The sequence below is a fragment of the Trichosurus vulpecula genome, chromosome 9, assembly GCF_011100635.1.
Source record: "Trichosurus vulpecula isolate mTriVul1 chromosome 9, mTriVul1.pri, whole genome shotgun sequence".
Taxonomy (NCBI): domain Eukaryota; kingdom Metazoa; phylum Chordata; class Mammalia; order Diprotodontia; family Phalangeridae; genus Trichosurus; species Trichosurus vulpecula.
Window position 1 is genome coordinate 193311169 of NC_050581.1, and position 18923 is coordinate 193330091.

Sequence of the window (18923 nt, forward strand, 5' to 3'; positions counted from 1 at the left end):
CCTTTTCACACAACAACTCAAAGAGCATCCTCTGACATGGAATATCCATCTGATACTGTATTCAGTTAAAAAAAAGTACATATAAATTGGACACGGTATTTTGAAAACTGCCCTTGTCTGCTCCTTCTGTAAATTTTAACAACTATTTCAATGGTTTTCTCTCTATTTTCTTACATTATTATTGCTGCCGCGTTCACTTCTCTCTCGTTTACAAGCTGAGAAAAAGAAACAATTACAAAAAACCTTCTTGTAACAAGCACTATCAGGCAAAGTAAATCCACAGTGTCTAACATCTCTTTCTGTTGTGTAGTCCATTAACACTTTCAGTACTTGGGGACTGTGCTTTTTCCTAACTGATCAGCTATGTTTTTCAAAGTACATTGTTCCTCCTTATAGAAATTGCTTTGCTCTCTTTCTTCTGCCTTAGTTATTTGGAACCAGGAATTTTTGAACTCTTTTGTCATTTATCAAGGCTCATTCAAATTCATCTGTCACAATTTGTTGGGCCACTCTGCACTTGTCTAAAGCATCCCTGTATATTCTCATTCTTTTCTATTCTTTCAGCTTTTATTGCTCTTTCAGCAGCACGTTTGTTTTCCTTAAAGTTGTATTTTCTTTTATCATCCTCTTCCTTTACCAGACGAACCCTCCTCCCACCCCCCATCCCTTCGTGTGTGCATGTGTGCGTGTGTGTTTGTTTCAACCCTTCTTTGTCATCCCTCCCTCCATGTTGGCTCATTCTTTTCATAAATCTTTTTTTTTAAGTGTATTTTTAAATTTAGTACTTTATTTTCCCCAGTTATATGTAAAAACAATTTTAACGTTCCTTTTTTAAAAAAAATTGAGTTCCAAATTCTCTCCCTCCCCCAAGGCCCCCATTGAGAAGGCAAGCAACTCGATAGAGGTTATATATGTGTAGTCATGCAAAGCATATCCATAATGGTCATGCTGTGAAAGAAAACATAGACAAGTGAAAAAAAAATTCAAGAAAAATAAAGAAAATTTAAAAAAAAACAAGTGGGCGGGCTTCAGTTTGTATTCAGATGCCATCAGTTCTTTCTCCGGGGTGGATAGTATTTTTCAGAGTTGTCTTAGATTGTTCTGTAATCCGTGATGTTAGCATTTCATCTGCCGTATTGCTAAGTTGATAGTGATGCTTAAGCAGGAGAGTCAACATCATTAAAAAAAAGACACAAGATGGGAAGAGTCAGTATACTGGAGAGGGTAGAAGAGAGGAGTGCTGATGCCTCCCTGGTGGAGCCTGAGAGTTCCTTGAGGGTGGGGACTGCTGTTTCTCCTTTCATATCCCTAGCACAGTACATGGTGGGATATGCCTTAATCATAGTTTATTGACTGTTCGTTAGAGTAACCATTTTAAAAAGCAATTTAGTGTTATGCAAATGGATCCTGATATTCCCCTACTGGAGGAAGGAAGGGAGGGATGGAGGAAGAAGGTCCTCAAAACAACCCGGTATATGATATTATCTCCCGTTTATAGTAGAGGAACTGAGGCAGACATGTGAAGTGACTTGCTCAGGGTCCCACAGCTATTAAGTCTTTGAGGCTACACTTGATCTCAGGTCTTCGTGGTACCAGGGCCAGTGCTGTAACCACTTGGTCACCCAGTTGCCTCTAGACTGATAGGCATATTTAAAACGGCCACTGTGACAGTTAAGACCTGAACTCCAAGCTCCCACATACTCACTAGAGGAAGGATAAAGAAATCCCAGTACAGATGTGCAATGGTGCTTACTGTGCAGTAAGGAGTGAACACAGAGTGAACACAGTGGAATTGATGCACAGGGACCAAAGTGTCCTCACTCCAGAAGCCTCTTTTTTACTGTTTTGTTTCTTTATACTTGAATTTTAGCATTTTTTTAAATCATAAAAGTATTCATATTTAAAAGAGGTAACATCCTACATCCGTGAAGAGGTGACCTGAACCGTTATGTTTATGGCACAGTTAATTTTAATTAAAATTTTTTAAAATTACATGTTATTTTAGGTTCACACTTCTCTTCTTTCCCCACCCCCCTCTTTTGAGATATTTAGAAAAATAAAGCCTATTATAAACATGTATAGCCAAGCAGAACAAATCTCACATTGGCCTTGTACAAAAATATAAATGATATGCCACAATCTGAATTCTGAATCTCTTCTCCATCTGGAGGTGGCTAGTATGTTTCATCATGAATCTTCTGCAGTTGTGATTGGTCAGGTTTCTTAACAATGTTGATTGTCTTTATAGTATTACTGTCTAAATTGTTCTCCTGGTTCTGCTCACTTAATTAGCACCAGGCTTCTCACATTTTCTTCATTTCTTACAGAATGACAGTTTTCATTAAAATCCATATAGCATGACTTGTGCAGCCATCCCCCAGCTAATGGGAATCTCCTCAGTTTCCAGCAAAAGACAGGCCTTTTTGGATGGAGGAGTTTTTTCCTTCTTTGATCTCTTTGGGGTATAGACCTAGCAGCATATTGCTGGTTCAGAGGCTATGTACGGTTTATTAACTTTTGGGGCAGTTTCTAATTGTTTTCCAAAGTGATTATCCCAGTTTGCGGCTCCACCCACGGTGCCTTAATGTACTAGTTTCTCATAGCACCTTCAAGCTTGTGTCATTTTCTTTTGTCATCAGCTTTGCCCATCTGATGCATGTGAGATAGTAATTCTGTTATTTTAATTAGCATTTCTCTTTATTAGTGGTTTTTAGAGCATTCAACACATACTTTAAAATAATTTTTTCCTTTTTTTAAACATAAATTTCCCCTAGTGTTTCTCCCCTCACCCTTCTAGAGATCCTTTCTGTATTATTAAATACTTTTTACAGAAGAGAAAAATATCAGCAAATTTGAGGAATATTTTGAAATAGGCTGTAAATATGTGTAATGTACCACATTTGTGGAACTCTCACGAGACTCTGTGATAGGGTGGGGTGAGGGTGTTTTCTTACAGCTTTCCTTTGGAGAGATACAGGAAAACTTATTTGTTAGAATTTTGCAACATTCCCTTTTGACATCTTAGTGGTTATTCTATTTCCATTGTAATCATTCTGTACCTTCTACATGTTTCTGTTTTCATAGTCATCTGTCCCATGTTTGAGGACATGTTGCCTCTTTCACTGTTGTGAAGTGTAGTGTAGTGCCTGGCACCTAGTAGGTGGTTTATAATTGTTTCTTCACTTCCCCTTTCTATCATTGTGTCACCACAGGTCCTGGAATACTGTATCCCTACATCTTTCACTTGGGCTTGGAGTCCTACCTGTGCTATGCCCCCTTAGTCCAGGCCTCATGTTCTGGGCCCTAGGGTGCCGTGGTGGCCTGGCAGCATTGACCCTTCCTGGTCACTCTTTGCATCTGCTTAAGGATGCTTTGGCTACAACATTTCCATGTCCATGGCTTGGTTCATATTATTCCTGGAATTAAGTGCTTCTTGATAGAACTATCCAAAAGGAAAGAAATGAAAGCTTGCAAAAGACGTGAAATACTTTCCCTATAATTTGTCTAATGAACTGAATTCCTTTTATTATTTGTAACAGAGAAGCTAAAACGTTTCTTGGCATTTCTTGAAGAACTAAATACTCCAGATGGCAAATGGCAGTGGAAAATCCATTGTAAAATTCAGAAAAAGCTCAAAGAGGTGGGCAGGTAAGTATTTGAAAACAAATTTAATATTTTGACTGTGGGCTTATTGCCATCATTCAAACTTTGCCATTACTCTTTAAAAAAGAAAGAAAGTCCCAAATTAGGGGAGAGGAGATTATTTTTTTCTCTGGAAACAGAGGACTGCTTTTGGCCCTAAGAAAATAGCCCCTTTGGAAGAGTGGTAGCATTTTGGGAGTATTTTTTTGGCTATAGTTTTTAAAGCTCTGATGAAGGTAAGATTGGCTTTGTTAATAGGTGTGTGTTGGATAATTGACGTGCTTCATCCATTTGTTATTAAGTGAGCAGTGTGGCTACCCAAATGTGGCTATTCCAGTGGATGCCTTCCTTAGCAGCTTGTCTGGGATTTATCTTGGGGCCAGCAGGAAGCAGAGCTGCTCCTGAGTTGATCTAGAGCAGGGGTGGGGAACCTGGGGTCTCATGTGGGCTTCTAAGTCCTTGGGTATGGCCTTTTGAGTTTTACAGAACAAATCCTTTTATTAAGGGGATTTGTTCTGCAGAGGCTGGTCTACCGAGTTCTTGGCAAGGCAACCTTGCCCAGCCAGCATTTGTTGTCTTTAGGACCAGACGGCCCTGACCCTGAGCCCTTTGATTGGCCATTCTGTGCTTGCTCTGACACTATGTTAATAGTAAGAAAGCTCTGGGATGGAAACATTCATTGCAGCAGCAGTTGGGTTTCTGGCATCCTCAGATCTGCAGAGCATTTTACAAGTTTAAGAATGCATTTACACTTAGCTTGTTTCATTCAGCCCATATTAAATACTACCTGGTATGTTGCTGGGCTGGGCAGGGCAGAGAGAGAGAGAGAGAGAGAGAGAGAGAGAGAGAGAGAGAGAGAGAGAGAAGAGACACACAAATAAATTTCTTGTACTTTTAAAGCTCGAGGGTGCTGGTGATAATACTTATCCACAGTTAGCTAAACTGCAGCAAGCTGTTACTACATCATCACCTTCAGCCATCTCTTGACACTTCCTTCTCCCTGCCTCCCCCTCCCGCCAGTGCTGAGTCAGCTGTCATTTATAGTGACTCTCCTTCCACAGTCTCTCCCATGAGCCCCCTTCGTTACTTCTTACCTTCATGAGGACCACTCTCCCAGCTCAGGCCCCCTTCACCTCCTGCCTGCATTATTGTAACAGCCTTTTCATTGAGCTCTGATTTTAGTCTTTGATCTGCTCTCCATATACTTGCCAAAGTTGTTTTCCAAGTGCACAGGTCTGATCATGGCACTCCAGTCAGTTGGTAAACATTAAGTGTCTGCTATATGCTGGGCACTCGGAGAAGTGCTGGGGACAGAAAAAGAGGCAATCTCTCTGTCCTTATGGAGCTCACAATTGAATGGCAGAGATACAACCACCACTATGTACAGACAAGCTCTATGCTCTTTAAAGAGAAGATAGTCAGCGAGGGAAAGCAGATGAATGAAGAGGGGCTGTGGAAGGCTTCCCATGGGAGCCTAGCGCCATTTTAGTTGGGACTTAAAGGGAGAGCCTTCCAGGCCTGGGGGATGCCAGAGACAGTGCCGGTGGCCCAAGAGGGAGTGTCTTTATGGAGCAGCTGGGAGGCCATTGTCACTGGATCCAAGAGTTGGGGGGGGGGGGGTTCTGAAGGGCTTTGAAGGCCCTTTTATCTTGGAGGTAATGGGGCCATGGGTGTTTACTGAGTAGGGGATGACAAGATCAGACTTACACTTTAGGAAAATCACTTTAGTGGCTGAATGGAGAATGGACTGGAGGGGGCAAGGCAGGCAGCTCAGCAGGGACTGCAGGGTTGGACCTGCACCATAACCATGGTAGGGGCAGCATCAGAGGAGAGAAGGCCTTGAAACCATATGGGATATGGGAGTGAGAGACAGTGAGCTGTCCAGAATGACTTTTAGATTGCAATCCTGAGGGACCAGGAGGATAGCATTGCTTTCTACAGTGATAGGGAAGATTGGAGGAGGGGGGAGGGTTTAGGCGCAAAGATAATGAGTTGTGGTTTGGATGTGTTGAGCTTTGGATATCCAATGTGAGATGTCTGAAAGCCAGCTGGAGATGCAAGATTGGAAGTCGGCAGAGATTGGGGCAGGAAAAGCAGATTGACAGTCATCATAGAGATGCTAATTAAATCCATGGAGGCTGATAAGGTTACCTAGAGGTAGAAGAGAAGAGAGCCTAGGGTAGAAAGAACGCTGAGGGACACGTATGGTTAGAAGCTTTGACTTGGAGGAAGATCCAGCAATGGAGATCCAAGATGGTGAAGTCAGAGAGGTGGGAGGAGAACCAGGGGAGAGCGTGTGAAGAGAGTATTAGAGAAGAGACTGCGGAATAAGGCAAGGAGAGTGGAGATCAAGAAAAGGCCGTTGGATTTGGCCATTAAGAGATCATCAGTCCCTGGAGAGAGTATTTTGATTGGAGTGCTTAGTCAGAAGCTAGATTACAGGGGGTTAAGGGGGAAAGGAGAGAAAGTGGAGGCACCTATGCAGATGTTGCCTTTTTGAGGCATTCAGCCACCGAGGGCAGAAGAGATCTAGGAGGACTGTGGGAGGAGCAATTATGAGGGCTTTTTCAGGATGGGGGAGACAGAGGCATGTTTGTGGACAGTAGAAAGTGAACCACAAGAAAGGGAGAGATTGAAAGCAAAGGAAAGGGCAGGGCTGGCAGAAGGAGGAGATCTTTTGGAGGGGTCACTTAAGCAGGGGAAGGGGCTGCCCTCGGTGAGAAGTGAGGCAGCTTCATCATGGGAGACAAGAATGAAGGAGGAGGAGGGGCCGGAGGCACCCGAGTGATGGGGGTGATGAGGAAGAGGAAAAATGGAGGAGCTCACCACAGAGGGGCCCAATTTTTTCTGCTAAGAGAGTGGGGGAAGGGGGAGCCAGGGGTAGTTTGAGGAGGAATGAGAAGGTTAGGAAGAGCAATGTGATAGAGCAGGAATAGCAGGTCTGCCTGGCAGCAGCGAGGGTGCAGTGGGTGGTTGTGTATGACATATATTTGTAGTGGCCCTGCTCAGAGTGGCTGTGTGATTTTCTCTACCTGTGTTCAGTCGCATGTGTGTGGGAGCTAAGGTGGTGAGTAAATGGTGGGAATGATTGAAGGCTGAGGCTTGGCAGGGCATGATGGGTAAAATGATAAGGGCATTGGGATTCAAGAGAAGAGGACAGTGTATAGTCAAATTGGGGAGAAGAAGAGAGAGTGGACATGTAAGGGAAGGCACAGGGAGAGGTGGAAAGTCAGTAGATTATGGTTGGAAAAGGGATTGCAGAATTCTTGAACCTTTGTGGGTGATGGCAAGATTGAGGGCAAGACCCTCTCTGTGGCTGAGGTGGATGGAGAAGCAAGTCATGGGAAGTCTTCGACTCCTCAGTACCCCAAGTTTCACGTTAGCTCGGCATGTCAGCCCCTTCCTCCCCTGCCTGCTGCTTACCTATCCAGACTAATTTTATGCCCCTCCCCCCTGTAATGCACTTTCTCTGCCCATTGAAGGCTGCTTTGTGAGCTGGGCCTAGACTCAGACATGCCAGGGCCTGCCTATTCTCCCTGGAGCACGTGCCCTCCTTCCTTTTGGGCCTCTTAGGATCTGGGACTGCTTTTACAATTCAGTCATTTCTTATGCCCCTAGTTGTTTAACAAAGAAATGTTTTCCTACTCTTGATGACTTTGTATCTTCCTGTCCTTTGTTATCTACCCCCCTCCCACCCAGAACAAGGTAAGCTTGAGAAAGGGCCACTCTGGTTTTGGCCTTGTGCCCCTGGTGCCCAGCACAATGGCTTATAAATGTGTTTCTAAGTCCAAGGAGGGAGAACTGTTCTCATTTTTAACTTGATAATCTTTTGAAGTAGATTAGTCAAATAATTCTTCTATGCCAAATGGGAACACGGGTGACAAGAAGTTGCAAGTTGTCCTGATCCTAAATGGAAAATTCATTATTGGGAGGGTTGATTCCTAATTTTCTAGTCTTGGGCCTTTTTACCCTCTTCTCTTTCCCTTCCCCATCTTTTCTTCTTCTTTTACTATGCCATGCTGACTCTCAAAATAAAAGGTAGAAATACCTTTTAAAAGAGATCAAAGTGATGTTTTTCTTGAAATTAATTGTTCTAATCTTTTTAAAATTTAAATTAAGAAATTTAAAGCTAAACGTAAGTTTATATAGTTTAATAAGAACATAAATGTAGCTTAGCTATAGTAACACAGGATTTGAAATTGGTTTTGGTATTCATGCCACCGTGATTATTTGAGAAAATGTCATTTGAAATCATCCTGATGTAAATACTTTCATACAGAGTTTTAGAAAAGCAGATCTAGATATACAACTTTTAATTTTACAGATTGAATGCTAAAGCTCTAAATGTGTTGACGCTTTTGAATGTCTATCAAAAAAAACATTTGGTTGAAATTCTGTCATACCACAACTGTGATTCTCAAACTCGAAATGCTCCTGAATTGGATTGTCTTATCAGACTTCAGGCTCAGAATATACAGCAACGACATGTTGTCTTTTTAACAGGTAAAAAGAAAGCTTTTCAGCTATTGTATGATTCTGGAAATCTGGAGAATGAGGGCATGCTTGTGTTTTAGCTTGGATGCAAATCATTAAATTGTCCTTATTTTTCTAAAAATTTGTTTAGAAAAGAATGTCAGAATGCTTTCCAGTTACACAGATAATGGAATAGTGGTTGCGACAGCTGAAGAGTTCATGCAGAACTTTCAAAGTCTTGTGGGCTATCACAATTCAGTGACAGAAGAGAAGCTTCTGCATCATGGTGCTAATGAAAATCTTGAGAGACAATCAGGTAATTTTTCGGTGAACTCCGTATTATTTAAGGCAGATCAAAAGACTAATGACTTTACTTATTTTACTTAAGATTGTTAAAGTGGATATTTTGAAACATATTTGAGAAGTTTTGAGTAGTTTTATCACCTAAAGTTTAACATAAAGTCTATGCAGCTAAGTGGTGATAGTGAAGACTTGAGAAATTCCATTTGGTGATTGAGTTTATTTCTTGCCTTGCCCTCATAGTAAAAATCAGGTCAAAGAGCTCTAAGGAGGAGACTGATGGCATCATGAGGTTGACAAGCCAGGAAGAGAGCGTAGTCTGTGTGCTTGGTGGGCTGCTTCTTTGATTTGATGTAGTAGGAGGCTGCACACTGATATTTATCTCTGGGATTCTAGATTTTTTTCTTAAAACTTTTAGGTGGAAAACTTCAGTTTAGTTGGTATATCTGTAGTAGTTTATTCAAGATAGTCTCTCATTGGTTCGAGATCTATTGTAAACTAAAAAGATTGTTTTTTTCTTGGAAAGGAATGCAGTTTAGTAAAAGTCTCGGTAGCTTGGCTAAAGTAGACAGTAATCAAGTTATCTTAGATGTCAAATTTTATCATGTAATTGTCTTGTCAAATACTGAACTACCGTATAACTTTAGATGCTGTTTTGACATTAACCCCTTTGGAGCTGGGAGTTGGGATTTCCCAACATTAAACGTGAACACATTTCGCAGAAGCTTTTAGCATCGGAATATCTGGACATTCACACCTAAAGGTTGTGTGAGTGTTGGTGAGTAAGTGAACTTGTGGCGGAAGACCAAGCTCTAAGGGATTTTGGACTTGCAGCTCTGAAGCATTATATTGTGTAAGTAGTGTGTAATTTTAAAAACAAATTATGTATTTCAATAGAGTAGGACTTTGTTTTTTTTCTCTAAATGTAGCTCTTTTAGAAAGTGATGAAAAGGACGAAGAGGATATGTCTCTGGATTCAGGGGATGAAACTTCACAAATTGAAGTATGCAGCAGTTCTCATTCAGAAATATTGGAAATAGAGACCAAAGGATCACGTGGAACAGATCAAAAAGAAATTTCTCAAACTCAGTTGCAGCCGTCTACTGACAGGCAGAGAAGTTTGTTAGAAAATAAGACTTGTGAACTTGGTGCAGAAGAGGGGCAGCCCGTTGTGGCTGCCACGGCAGGCTCGACTGGGGAGATGAACAAGTCCATGGAATCGGCTCCCTTTGAAGACTTCCCGATTTATCATAGTAGGCAGTTGAGCATGTCCCACCAATTCAGTCATTTTAATGTTCTCACTCATCAGACTTTTTTGGGAACGCCATATACTCTTTCAACTAGTCAGACTCGAGAAGGTGGAAATTATTTTCTGTCTGCTTATAGTCAAGGCTTGGAAACAGATAAATCTTTGTCTCCAGTTAGTTGGGATGTAAATGATTCTTCTAGGCCATATTCAAAACAGAAATAAATACAATAACTTTTTTATAGGTTGTTGTGGACTTTTTCCGCTTCTTAAAAGTGAATTAACAATTTCTATTTTATTCTCTGAACAAATTGTCCTTTCCAAATGTTTTCTTGTCTTATTTAAATCATGATGGCCTGTAACAGTTGAAGCATCTGCAAATTGAAATAAATATATATATATTTTTAACACATATTGTACTTGAATTATCTCGTGTGTGGACACTTAAGTTTGTACATTTGTATTTGACCTGTACTTGGGCTTCTGACTGAAGTCTCTTAATGTAAAGTTGAATGCGTGTTGGCTTTCTTTTTTTTTCCTAATGTAATATCAGACTATACAAACCACTTTTTGCTAAATGATTATCAGTTATTGTATTTATTTTGTTCTAATTTTTGTACAGCATTTTTTACATATAAATGTTAAGCCCAGAGTAGTTAATACACAGTCCAGATTCATTTAAAAATGTTGTCTCTAGCTTTTGTTTCAAAGTCCTGAAATCTTGGAACAATTTACAAGTGTTTGGGATTCTTTTTTAGCTGTGTTATGGAGTGTTTGCTTTTCAGGACAGTTTTGTACAAAGTGCTATAGTGTGTTAGGAAGGTGACTTTTCTTTGGTGTAGTATAGTCAAAATGTCACCTTCTCTTGGCCGTCTCAGACTTTCTGATTTTGAAAAATAAAACTTGAATTAAAATTCATCATAATTAGTCCTTTCAAATGGAACTGTGGATTTCTATCTACTTTGTATTAGTAGAGATCATACATGGCAACCGTGAACTTCAGACATAGTAACCCTCCCATCCCTTTCTGCTCCACCAAAGTTAAAGATTTTTTCTTATTAGTTTTGGCCAGGTCATAGAAGCAGGAATCAGTCATTAAACTTCAAACCTGAGATTTTAGTGATGTGAGTAATCCTGTTAATAAAAAAATTCCCCATTTCTGGAAAATAATCTTCCTGCCCTTGGCAGACCAGGCCCTGTGTTTTCAGATGTTCTTGGGCATGGTTTTCAAGGTCTAGAGCCATCTCTGTGACATAAGGTACCAGAGTAGGTTCTATATTCTGCTGGTGTTTTTTAAAAAGCACTACTTCTGTTTGCTTTTTGGTCATTTCCTCCCTCTGTCCATAATTATGGCTAAAAGAGCAAGCCATAATTCTTTATGAATGAAAGTCTGTGAATATTGTGAACATAGATTGGGCTGTTTCAGTCATTAAACAGATCATAATTTATTAGTGTTGTGGTCATATAGGGCCCATCCCCCCCCAACTTGGGGACTGACGCCATCACCTTCATGTAACCCTTAAATTTAATGTGTAAAATGCATGGCTTACGTAGAAAGTGTTGTGAAGTATTTTGTAATACCATGAAAACTTGAGAGACCATATTAAGGTAAGTGTAAATAGAATCTATCTTTTGTAAAACCTTGTTTATAACTGGTTGAACTGGAGCATAAAAATGATGAGGTCTAATTGCTGAATTTTTTAAAAAACATTTACCATTTTATTCTTTGAAAAAATATATTTACATTCTACAAAGTTTTTAATAGATCATTTTTCAATAAAGTAACCTGAAGAATTTCAAGCGCAGAAACATGGCCGCTGAATCAATACGTTATTTTATAATTTAATGAGTGTAATGCCAGTAATGTAAAGCCAGTAATGAGAACTAATAATAATCCAGTATAAATAGTTTGGCTTGATGCATTCTCACTTCTGTATGTTAGAATGGAGAATCAAAGTCCTCTTGAGTTGAAGCTAAGGGAATGAGATGAGTTTCCAGCTCTTTCTGCTTCTGGAGAAGGCCCTGAAATCAAATTGGCATCACATGCATCACAAATCATTTCTCAACTTTTAACTGAGATTTTACATTTAAACATTACTATTCTCTGTATAGCTCTGGAGCTGTTCTTAATAAAAACTAACCATTCTCACATATTTCTCGTTTGGACTTTGTGGCAGTGCTACCGTACTTGTAAACTGTCTCTTTTCTAGAGTGGGGTCATTTGGATCTGCTATGGACTTGCTTTCAGACATGGCCTGTCTTGGTCATCAGACCTCAGATTTTATTTCTTCTCGAAAACTTTACCTCACTTGGTAAACTGGGGAGTCTGGGTGGTGTCTCATGTTTTTTAAACAAGAAGAGAAAGAACAAAAAGGTTCCCGATGTGGGCTCTCCCCCAAATCTCCACATGTTCAGTTAACACATTTTGTCACATCACATGAAATCTTCCGTTCTGTGACAGAGCAAACTCTAAGAAACCATTACTGTTTGTAAAATTGTTTAAGGAAACGGATCATTTCGAAGTAGTTTCCAGAGTAGCTTTATATTGAAGAAACCAAACCATGAAAGTTGAGAAGCCCTTTTACAGACATCATTACTGATTCACATGCAGCCTGTGATAGAGAGCTTTTTTTAAAACTTTTTTTTTTAAAAACATAAGTTTTACTCAAAATTATTTCAATGAAGAACAACCCAATCCAGTCTGAATAAAGGTGAGTCCTGCTGTAACTCTCTCTCAGGTGGTTTTTCAGTCTTTGACTCTGCTATGCCCAGGGAGGGTGGGCTCAATAGAGCGACTGCTCAGGTAGAGGCTGACCGTCCTATCTTGTGGATATGATACAATACTCTGAAACTTGGTCAGTCATCAGCCAGAGGAGACAGGGGAATGGGGGTGCTCATCATCCCTCGTTGGCTGGGAAGATGACTGAATAGTTAAAACCTGGGTTTGGGCAAAAACAGAACTGTGAGGAAAATGAAGACTGTTAGTAAGAATACTGGCAGAAGTATGTTGTGTGTGACAACTTGCACCGGTGAGAAAGTTGCTTGACATCTCGCTATTGGCTTTCTGATTCTTGAGCGCTGATGATGCTTAATAATTTTACGCTTCTCTTACCAGATTACGTTAATCATTTTGGGGTTGTGTAGAATTGTTTATTAAAAATTACTTCAACTTTATAAAAAAATGTAACACTTTCATTTAATAAAATCATGTTTGAATTAATGTTTTAGTTGACTCATGATTCTATAGTTGGGTTGAATATTCAAATACTAAATTTAGCAGCACAGTTCTGGAGTTTGAATCATCCTAATGGGATCTGATTATGGTTTTCTATACAAGTTGCCAAACCTGTACTGTTATTAGTCTAAATGACATCTTAAGGTAATAATACTTAAAAATTCATTCAACAGATAACATGAGTTAATAAGATGTTAGAACTGTGACATAAGCTGTGCTTAAAAAAAACCCTTCGTACCTGTCGCAGGTCTGAGAGTCCCTTAAGGATTGCTTGCTGTCTGTCTCTGTTTTTCACCAAGTTGGGATTGAGAAGTGGATCTCTCATGCTGTCAGAGCCAATTACCTGTTCTCGGTAGGCAGAATCTAAAGTTAGACAAAATGAGGCGAAAAAATATTTCCCATCATTTCACATGTATTCCGATTAGGTTCAATTTTTGCTATGGCTCACTGTGGGTGGGGAAGGGAATAACAGGCATTTTATGTAGTGCCTAGTATGTGCCAGACACTGTGCCAAGTGTGTAGGTGGTAGCCCACCTCCATTTTACAGTTGGGGAAACTGAGGCAGGCAGATTAAGTGACTTGCCCAGGGTCACCAAACTACTAGTGTCTGAAGCTGTATTTGAACTCAGGCCTTGCACTCCATCCCCCTGCCCCACTCAGCTGGTATAGAAAGATGTGCAGGGGTTGTGGTGGGTGGGACTGAGAAGAAGATAGTCTGCAGGAGCCTATAAAAATCTGGGAGACAGGAATGCCAAAAGGGCTGATGCTATTTTCTACAGCTTTTCTCTGAATGATGTTAAAAAAAAAAAAACAAAACTTTGTGAACCTCACTTGGAACTCATTCACGTAAATACTGGGTTTCAGGATTTCACAGGGATATCCCCAAAACAGTTTTCTTACCATTTAAATAGGGATTCTGTGGATCATAGGCTGAAGGTCCAGACGACGACCCATCTGGATCCAGACAGTAGATTTCGTTGGTTCGGACATAAGGGATGAAATGAGGAGGTTCAGGGGGATGTGCTGTGCTGGTCTGTTTTAGCTGTGTTTGTTGTAATCGGTTCTTTACTGCTGGAACAGGAGGTGATTCAGATCTGTTTTTAAAAAATGCAGTAGTTACAGATTTTAGGTTTAAGGATTTCAGCCCATAGAAAGCATAGTATAAATCTGTTCTAAATTTATCTTATGTAAAGTTATATTTAAATCCCATCTAAATTCTGTTCAAAGAAAACACTAATTCGTCCACGCTGAAACAATTCTGTAATCTCATTTCACAATGATATTAAAAGGAAAGTAGGACTACAGGATTCCCTAAGGTTCTGCCCTCGTCCTGTTCATTTCTTAATTCTTTCCCTTGACAGCTTCAGTTTCCCAGTTTCAGATTTAGCCTCTACTGACCAATTTACATTTGTAGATTTACAGGTAAGTTTACAGCTCCCATGACCTCACCTCTGTTCACCTCCCAAATGGTGGCTCCCAGGACCCCTCTGCCTTTACATTCCAGTGTCCAAACAAAGCCTTTCTTCTGACTCAGCTCTTTCATCACTCCCTAACACCACTAGCTCTTTGCATCTTGCCATCAAAGCCTCCACCTCTGTAGTCTTGTCCTGTTCCTACTGCTGCCATGAGAGTACTGGCTCTCCTCCCCATCGTCCTGGACCACCTCAGTGGCCTTGTAACAGGCCCTATACTTGTCCTCAATTGAATCCACTCTAAATACTCAGGCTGGACGGAATCTTCCTTATCCACAGACTTGGTCATGTCCTCCCCCCTCAGAAGTCAATCCCCCAAAATTTTGAGCAGAGAAACCTTTTTGGCTTAGCATTCAAAGGCCTCAGCAATCAGTCACATGTCCATCCCCCCAATGTGGGCTGTCAATCTGAATTCTCCTTGTTCTCTAACCCTAAATGCCTTCCTGTGTCTGCTCCTTGTACCCACGTTTTAAAGCTAAATTTACATGCTGCCTTCTGACTACTGTCCACAGCCCAGTGATCAATCTGTGAATCTGTCCTCCTCCCCCACCAGACTATTAAGATCCGGTGGTATTTAGTACCTCTGTATTGACATTTGACATTTCTAATACCAGGCACAGTCTTTTACTTAAACCAAAGTCAACTGGTTGGTATTAATTAGTAATACCCTAGCTGCCACTTATACAGTACTTTTAAGGTTTGAACCCCAGTGTCCTTGTGATCTGGGTATTTGAGGTTCCATTTACGTAACTGCGGTAGTGACTTGCTCACAGGTATGAACTTGCTTCACGTATTCTTGCTCAACAGGACTAGTTGGTAGGCCTGCGTAAAGCCCCCCAAAGGGGGAGAACGTTGTGAGAAAGTTTTCTCTTTATACCAAGATGAAAGTTGCTTCTTGGCCACACCACATAAGGACCACTTCTGGTGCTGTCCAGTTGAGCCTCACAGATTAAACCGTTCCATACCTTCCTCCCAAGCTGAACATCCCCAGTTAACTTGTGGCATTCGGCTGTCTTGGCTGCCTTCCTTTTGATTCTTTCCAGGTTATTAGTGCTCTTCCTAAACTATGCCAACGCTCCAGATGGGGTTCTTCCTGGGGCATAGCGTTAGACTGTTAGCATTTCCCTAGTCGTCTTGGACACTTTCTCAGTGCAGGCAAAGGTGGTGGGAATGGTTTGGGCTACTCTGTTAACACTGTGAACTCACACAGTCACTGACAGATGGAGAGCTGGTACTTGTGAGTGTGACTGAATGCCTTTAAGACTCACCAGCCCTTCCTATTAAATGTAGCCCAATCTCTGGATCCTGGTTTTGTCAGGCCTTGTTAGCCGTCCCTCAGCTTACTGTCAATGGCAGAAGGACTGCTGCTCCTCTTTGGAATACATTCCTCCTATGAATTCCCAAATCAACGAGGATAGAGATCCATTTGACTCTAATATTCCTTCCCTCTACCTGGGCCTACTGGAATCACAGCTCAAACCCTTTCCAATGATGCTAAGCTCAGCTCGAGGCTATTTCCTCCACATCTCTGTTTGCTATCTGTTCTCTGAAGGGAGGGATCATGGGCCTTTTCATCTTTGTATCTGCAGTGCCTTTTGCTTACTGAATTCATTTCCTCATTTATAAAACTTGTGCTGGGCTTGAGAACTTAAAAAGTTCTCTTTCAGTTCTAAGACTTGAAAAGTAGCGGCCTTACTCCACTTTCAAAGAACAAGCCTTCGTCACCACACAACCATTCCAGGTACTATAAACCTCCTCGGGTCCTTCAACACCTACAACATTTACAATTGGTCAATACCTTTCTTTGCTGCAGTTGGTTTTTTTCAATTCTTCTTCCTAGAATTAAAAAAAAAAAAGGCAAACAAGCCCAGAAGGTTATTACAACAACGTGGCGGCCATGGCTAGAGTTTTTCAGAGGAAGGGAGTAAGCTGGGCTAAACCAGGGTTTTTTCCACTCTAGACCCCTTCAGTGCTTATCAAATTGCAGGTTGAGACCTCATGGGTCAAGACCCAGTTTAAGAAGTGCTGGGCTAATCAGAACACTGTCACTGACTTAAATAGAAAAAAAGCCAGCATTTTGATGCACTTACTGATAAAAATACATTTAACATTTTAAAACTAGTATCTGAGGACAGAATAGCATTTAGGTAGGCCAATTAGCTAGTCCTGTTTAGCTGGACTAAAGTCATATTTTAGGGAGTGACTCTGCAGAACTAGACACGTCTCTATTGCCCTGGCTGATGAGTTACCTTGTGTCCATGGGGCCCCTCGGCTCTGGAATCGGTGCCTTCAGGAGACTTGTCTCTGGGCCCTGAGAGGTGGCCAGGAGTGTTTCTTTCTAGCAGCTGAAGCAGTTCCATCTGTCTCCTTACCCTTTTTTCTTCCCGCTGCCTCTGCAGGTGTTTAGGGTACCTTTCTGAGGCAGGGACGTACCTTTGGGCTGGCTTGTTTATGTTCCAGTCAGGCCTCTTTGCACATTTTCCTTTGTGTTTTGTTTGTTTCTTAGTTCTTGCAAACTGGTCATACAGGTCATTATGGCGGCTGTTTTCTTTCTCTGGGGGGGCTTTCTTGTCTTCAGGCAGTGCCTCTTTCTTACTTTTCTTGCTGTTAAATTGTCTGTCCAATTCTACTGAAATCTCAGGACAGAGAAGGTCTACGAGCATGCCCTCAGTCATGGGTTGAGCATGTGTTTCTGCACTACTGGCTCTTCCTGCGTGCAAATCATCTACATTAAAGAGATTTGGGGTCACTTCTTTGGCAGTCTGCCATAACACCCCCCCACCCCCACCATTCCATAAGTTTTTTCCTCTGGTTCAAGTTGGAGGACAGAGCGAGATGAACCATCCCCTTAAGATGTAGGGAGTCCTTATTACAGAGTTAATAATGTGATGTTCAAAGTAGGGGCCACCCAAAAGCCAGGGGAGTAGCAAGTCATTTACACTTGGGGGTTGATTTCAAGGTGGAAGGCGTGTTTTGTTTTTTAAATCTAATTTAACATGAGAATGGGGAAAATAGGAAAATGCCCTTCAATTTTGTCAAATTTTGACAGTAAAGACGAGAAGGAAGCAAAGGGACAGATCCAGAATGGGCCCCTCCCCACTTAAAGGAGGATATAGAGGGATACCGAGACTCCCCAGGGAGGGAACTTCTTTTAAACATTTTATCTACTAGACTGTAAACTCCTCTTATCAAACGCCGTTCCTTCCTGATACTGAGCATGTGATTTAATAAATGCTGAATTGAGCAGGACTGGCTGGCTAAATAAAGAACAGATGCACACCAGAGGACACTTTAAAAAATTAGGCACGTTAATTCCTTTCCAGCTGGACTCTGCCACCAGAGTTAACTCAGCTAGTTTGAATATTTCCTCGTAGTGATGAAAGCCGAGCTGAGCTGGCCACAGCCCCATCCAGGGGCCTGGAGTGGGGAATCCTCAGGGATGGTGAAGGGGCAGCTCAGCTCCTATCTCTGCACACATGGGATCCCAACAGGTCACCTGGACACTCTGTCTCTCACCTCCCACAGCATCTCTCAGACCTGCCCCCATCCTGGCATAAGCCCTCGTCATCTCATGCTGGGACCACTGCAATGGGGGCTTGGGATGTGGTCTGCTCACCTCCACTTCATCCCCTGGCTCTAAGCTCCAGGGGCTCTGTTGCCTCCAGGTTCAAATACAGAATGCTCTGCTGGGCAGTTAGAGCCCACGTACCCTTTGATCTAGGGACACTGTCATCTCTCCTCCCAGCTTCTGTCGTGTCTCAGCTAAAATCCCACCTTTTACAAGCACCTTTCCTGATCCCACGCCCTGAAGGGGCCTCCACCTCTGTGGCCTTTTTGTATCCCCAGTGTATACACGGTAGGTGTATAATAAATGCAGGCTGTTATCTGTGAATTTACAGTAGGGTAAAAGATAATCTCTCAAAGGTAGTGCAGACATAATACCCCTTTTACACATTAAGAAACTGAGGCAGACAGGGCATTAAGTGAACTGGATGCTGCTTCCTCAGCAATTAAAATATAAAACACCACTGACTCCTCACATATAACTGAGGTTAATGCCCATTGTTTCCATTAAAATAGTTCAGTAATTTAAGAGGCAAATCCTGATTTCTGAACAATTACCTGTCTGTACAGCAGTATCCTTTCGAGGAGATGCCATGGTGTTGATTCCTTGACTGACCTTAGCACTCACTTGGTCGGAGAAGTCTTGTCTTGCAGGTGAAAGGCTGCTGGTGCCCAGGCTCTGTTCCATCGGCCCCGCATCGCCTGCCAGGGAGAGAAGGTGGGCTTACACCAAAGAGAGAACACTACAGGGGGCTCCCAGAAGAACATGAATTGTTTATACTGTCACAGATAAAGCCCCAGTAAAATGGGGAGCTTGATCTGTCGTATCAATAGAATTCATATTTTCCTATTTATTTCTGATCACTTTTGCTGTAGCAGGAAAAAACGTGAAACTAGTCAGGAGAGAGGATGAGAGTAGAAATCGGGAGGTTCTCTGCTGCTTCCTGGCCTTTGGCTGTTAAAAAGGCCTCCCAAGGAGGTGATGACCTAC

General features: G+C 41.6%; 2 protein-coding genes across 11 annotated transcripts in view; one reads left to right on the forward strand and one right to left on the reverse strand.

Moving 5' to 3' along the window:
- TASOR (transcription activation suppressor) overlaps positions 1-9886 on the forward strand; it is an 81037-nt gene extending 71151 nt beyond the window's left edge. For 5 of the 7 annotated variants that reach the window (XM_036738578.1, XM_036738577.1, XM_036738575.1 and 2 more), the window contains 4 exons: positions 3540-3648; positions 7967-8145; positions 8267-8431; positions 9345-9886. In XM_036738578.1, the coding sequence (XP_036594473.1) occupies positions 3540-3648; positions 7967-8145; positions 8267-8431; positions 9345-9886 (995 nt within the window). Of the gene's footprint in view, positions 1-3539; positions 3649-7966; positions 8146-8266; positions 8432-9062; positions 9194-9344 lie in introns of those variants that run through there. The other 2 variants (XR_005009134.1, XM_036738580.1) reach the window with 2 other exon arrangements.
- A 1477-nt stretch (positions 9887-11363) lies between these two features.
- CCDC66 (coiled-coil domain containing 66) overlaps positions 11364-18923 on the reverse strand; it is a 52213-nt gene continuing 44653 nt past the window's right edge. For 3 of the 4 annotated variants that reach the window (XM_036738582.1, XM_036738583.1, XM_036738585.1), the window contains 6 exons: positions 18491-18634; positions 16618-17093; positions 16167-16204; positions 13797-13990; positions 13135-13259; positions 11364-11683 (listed from right to left, as the gene is read on the reverse strand). In XM_036738582.1, coding sequence (XP_036594477.1) covers positions 11600-11683; positions 13135-13259; positions 13797-13990; positions 16167-16204; positions 16618-17093; positions 18491-18634 — 1061 coding nt within the window. In that variant the 3' untranslated portion in view covers positions 11364-11599. Of the gene's footprint in view, positions 11684-13134; positions 13260-13796; positions 13991-16166; positions 16205-16617; positions 17094-18490; positions 18635-18923 lie in introns of those variants that run through there. The other variant, XM_036738584.1, reaches the window with a different exon arrangement.